Source organism: Ixodes scapularis, unplaced genomic scaffold, assembly GCF_016920785.2.
Source record: "Ixodes scapularis isolate PalLabHiFi unplaced genomic scaffold, ASM1692078v2 PGA_scaffold2__306_contigs__length_199485367, whole genome shotgun sequence".
In the NCBI taxonomy this organism is placed as follows: domain Eukaryota; kingdom Metazoa; phylum Arthropoda; class Arachnida; order Ixodida; family Ixodidae; genus Ixodes; species Ixodes scapularis.
The window spans coordinates 21,493,476-21,497,223 of NW_024609857.1; the positions used below are offsets into that span (position 1 = coordinate 21,493,476).

General features: G+C 47.0%; 1 protein-coding gene across 3 annotated transcripts; it reads left to right on the forward strand.

The window, feature by feature from the left end:
- Positions 1 to 307: 307 nt before the first annotated feature.
- LOC8036237 lies at positions 308 to 2,908 on the forward strand. Of its 3 annotated transcripts, none has more exons than XM_029984784.3 (2): positions 308 to 632; positions 981 to 2,908. In XM_029984784.3, exon 2 carries the CDS (start codon positions 1,030 to 1,032, stop codon positions 2,752 to 2,754), a length of 1,725 nt encoding a protein of 574 aa, XP_029840644.2. In that variant the 5' UTR covers positions 308 to 632; positions 981 to 1,029; the 3' UTR covers positions 2,755 to 2,908. The 3 variants fall into 3 exon arrangements, with proteins under 3 accessions (XP_029840644.2, XP_029840645.2, XP_029840646.2); XM_029984785.2 differs by having other exon boundaries at positions 629 to 719; XM_029984786.3 differs by lacking the exon at positions 308 to 632 and adding an exon at positions 641 to 707.
- The last annotated feature ends 840 nt before the right edge of the window (positions 2,909 to 3,748 follow it).

Consider the following 3,748-nt stretch of genomic DNA (forward strand, 5'->3'; position numbering starts at 1 on the left):
GCCTTCCTAGTGCTCACCCTTTCTCCCTTCGCCTGGCGTTGCCTAGTAGAAGCTATCGCTATCCTCCTTGCCTAGAGTATTCTCGTTGAGACACGTGGCGCCACCTGCCAATACGACGAACAAATACTAGGTGCGCCCGCCGATTTCAAATTCTGATTCTTGCAGAGGCGGAGAGCTATGTGCTAAGCATTGAAATGACAAAAACGTTGAACCGGCCACAAAAGTACATCCTAAATAAAAAAATAATATTAATAAATAAAACATAGCCGATTACCACTTGATATTGAATATTAATATCAGTGCTAGCGTGTCTACGTACAGGCGGTGGTTCTTCCCGGCTTGTTTTTCTTTAAAGCGGTCAACGCTGCTGTGGGAGTATCTGGAGGATCTGGAGTATCTGCTGGCGGGTTGCGCCTGTTTTCTTATCATTCCGAAACGTAGACGATGTAGCTAAAAAAAAAATATATATATATATATATATATAAAGGGGTGTTATCGTCTGTCGGCCTTATCACGTGGCGACTCAAACGTTGCACTGATACGGGGATGACACGTGGCTCGTAGACGGCTGGCCGCCCACCGCCGGTCAAGAATTCGCTCGATCATTCAGCGTACCGCTGCCGTATTTAAACGTGAGTATCCTCCTGCGTACATTATCTTCCAGCAAGCACGATATTATACGGATTCAAGGTCCCACGTGTTCGAGTGTGCGTGCAGCGGTAACAAGCTTTTCTTTTTGTGGTGCTATGTCTAACTCTCTCTCTTTTTTCCTTTTTTGTAATAATTTATCGCAATTAGTTATTACTTTAAAATTTATTTTCTTGTTATTTGCATTCAGTACATCCTTGCAGCCAGTGTAATGCCTGTGGTTGAGATGATAGAGTAGGTAAATAAAAAGTTCAGTGTAACTTTGCCTTTTTCGAGGCATTCTCAAGGTGAATGGACAGAGATCCATTTTCAAACAAGCCATTTCTATGCAGGTGTAGAGGCGACTCTTGACAAGGAGGTGGTCTTCGCAGCCGCAGCATCATGTCGCTTCTCGAGCTCAACCTGCAGTCTGGACTGTGGCAAACACTGCTGCTCTATGACTCCGACTCTGGTTGGAAGTTGGACAAACTGATGGACATCTGCCGCACACTTATCCGCGAAGAGGAGCTAGTGGTGTACTTCAGGCATGGAAATGAAGAGCAACTTAGAAAGTTCCTAAAAGAAAGACCCCAATACTTCAACTATGATCCGGACGAAGACAAAGTCAGCTTGCCGGAGAACTCGACGAGCACCGTTTTAGAGGAATGCCTCGTAGAGTTTCTGGCACTTCAGGTGAAGGCTTCTTCGGGGTCACTTCCCCTGGCAGAGGTCACATATGAGAAGTACAAGCATCTCTTACCAAAGCCTTTAGCCGAGCACATGCACACCATTTATGGCGGATCACTGCTGCTCTTCCTGCAGACTCACCCCCTTTCGTTCATCATCTGCACCGAGGGCACCGTAAGGCTCGCACCAGACTTTGACAGTTCAAGCATCTTGGTCGACGACAACAATGCGGAAGTTGTCTACTTTCTTCTAGGCATCCTCCAGAAGATTGGAGCAACGAAAGACAAACCCTTGTCAGTTCATTTGCTGCTGAAATATCTTCCGTACATGGAAAAGGACGCCAGAGAGTTTCTTTGCAAAGAATATCTCAACAATCTCAACATTTTCTTTCTCCTCAACTGCCGCTACTTCCAAACGAACAAGCCGGAGAAGTGCAGTGTCTACCCCAAGTACCCGCAGACTCCAAATTACACTGTAGTTGCCCACCTCAAGCAGCAACTAAGAGTGAAAAACGTTGCAACAGACGGAACTGGCCTATCTCCCGCACAGCTTGCCGCGAAAGGGAAAAGCTCGTGGATACCTGCTGTGCAGGCATTCTTCGCAAAAGCCGGCGAAGGGAAGCAGCTGAAACGACTGCTTAATGGCTACCCGAACGTCTTCAAGCTGCAGCCAGACGGAAAAGCTTGTCTCCGAGAAGTGTACTCCCCGTGTGAACGGGTCTGGAACCCCAGCTTAGAGTTACTCACTGTCCTTTACTTTGCCGAGATGTTCAAGGACATTGGCTCCTCATCTCCATCAAACCCAATTTGCTTCAACTATGTCCTCAGCTGCGTCGACTCGGCGCCCGAAGAAATCAAAGACTACTTGAGGGACGCCTTTCCAGGAGTGGAAATCATTGACTTGTTCCATCTGCATCCGAACATGTTCGACCTCTCCTCAACAAACTGTGTTTCCCTCAGGTCACCACCCACCGAAGAACTCCCGCACAAAAACGAAGTTGCGGAAGCTCTCTCGATTCATTACGCGTATCAGCTGATGAAGTATGCAGACATAACGCCAGACTTGTTCCTTCTCTGCGTTCAAACGGCCCCGTCTGTGGTCAGAGCTTACTGCACTAGCCCTACAAAAGACCGTCTGCACTCTGTCCTCGAATCGGCAAAGAAACTGTCTGCATGTACTGTGAATGAACGCAACACAGTTGTGGACGACTTTCGGGCCTTGTTTTCGGGCAGCGCTCGCGCAGCGACAATGCAGTGCAAGGAAGAACGTGTGAGCTTGGCCACTGCAGAAACAGCAACCGGCTTGCAGCCATACTCCTTAAGTAAGGAACTCATCCATGGGGAGCTCTTACGAAAGCGGAGGCAGCGAGAAAAGAAATCGACGAAAAATAGCAATTCAAGTAGTGCGCAGAGCAGCACTGGCGACATAACTCCAGTCTAGAACCCAGCATCTGTGCACGTCAGGCACGTTTTTCCTAGAAGACAACATTGTCGAAGTCTTCCATTTGGTTCCTTTCGGAGGATGTACCTTGTGTCACAGTAATTGTTCCTGTGGGAGCCAGAGTAAAGTCCCCTTAAAGGGAGTATTCACCAAAGCTGTGTGCATTACTGATGATGATAAGTTGCTATAGGTTGTACTGACAACCTCATATCCCACGAGACAGAATTCGCCAGGACGATCAAGTCCGTGGACGTTCCAAACCGGTAAAGTTTGGGATTGCCGTCCGGGGAAAACACAGCGACACTTCCCTGACTCTGAGCGCTTTGAACGCCGACTAACCTCAAGTTATCTCAGAGAGTTGCATGTAGGAGGTGATGTAGTGACATGGGTTTATTAGACAATAATCGTTTGCCCCAATTACCATGGCAAAGGTTATTGGGCAGGCCCCCTCCCTCTCCACTGCCTCTTCTTCAGAGCTTTGCGAATGTTAAATGTTTTACTGCGAAACGAATATGAACGTCAAAAATCGACTACAAGTCAAATTGAGCATGCATACCAAATTAAATCGCGGCTGAAATTATTTTTAAGGAAATGTGCCTATGAGAAGAAACTAGTACTGGGGTGCTATGTTGCACGTTTTGGACTCCCAGGAGACTAGGGAGAAGGAAGTGACGTCAACAACGCTCTTTGGATGTTGCGTGGTGGAGTCGCTGATGACGCGTTGCGTGGTGCTGCTAGGATACGTTCATTCCCACCTACGTCACTTCCTTCTCCCTGGTCTCCTGGGAGTCCAAAACGTGCACCATAGCCCCCCAGCATGACAAACATTTCACATACTTGCATTAAAAAGGCTATAATAGGAACAGGTAGGGTGAAACAAGGCAAAATGACAAGCAAAGCAAAGGACACTTATTTCAATGAATGTGGGCTATTTTTTTTTTTTTTTTTTGTCACTGTCCTTTAAAATTGAAGGTCGAATTATAATTTCAGTTAA

Bases quoted from the DNA above. Each gene is read 5' to 3' on its own strand.
- LOC8036237 (XM_029984784.3), top strand. From the start codon at position 1,030: ATGTCGCTTCTCGAGCTCAACCTGCAGTCTGGACTGTGGCAAACACTG.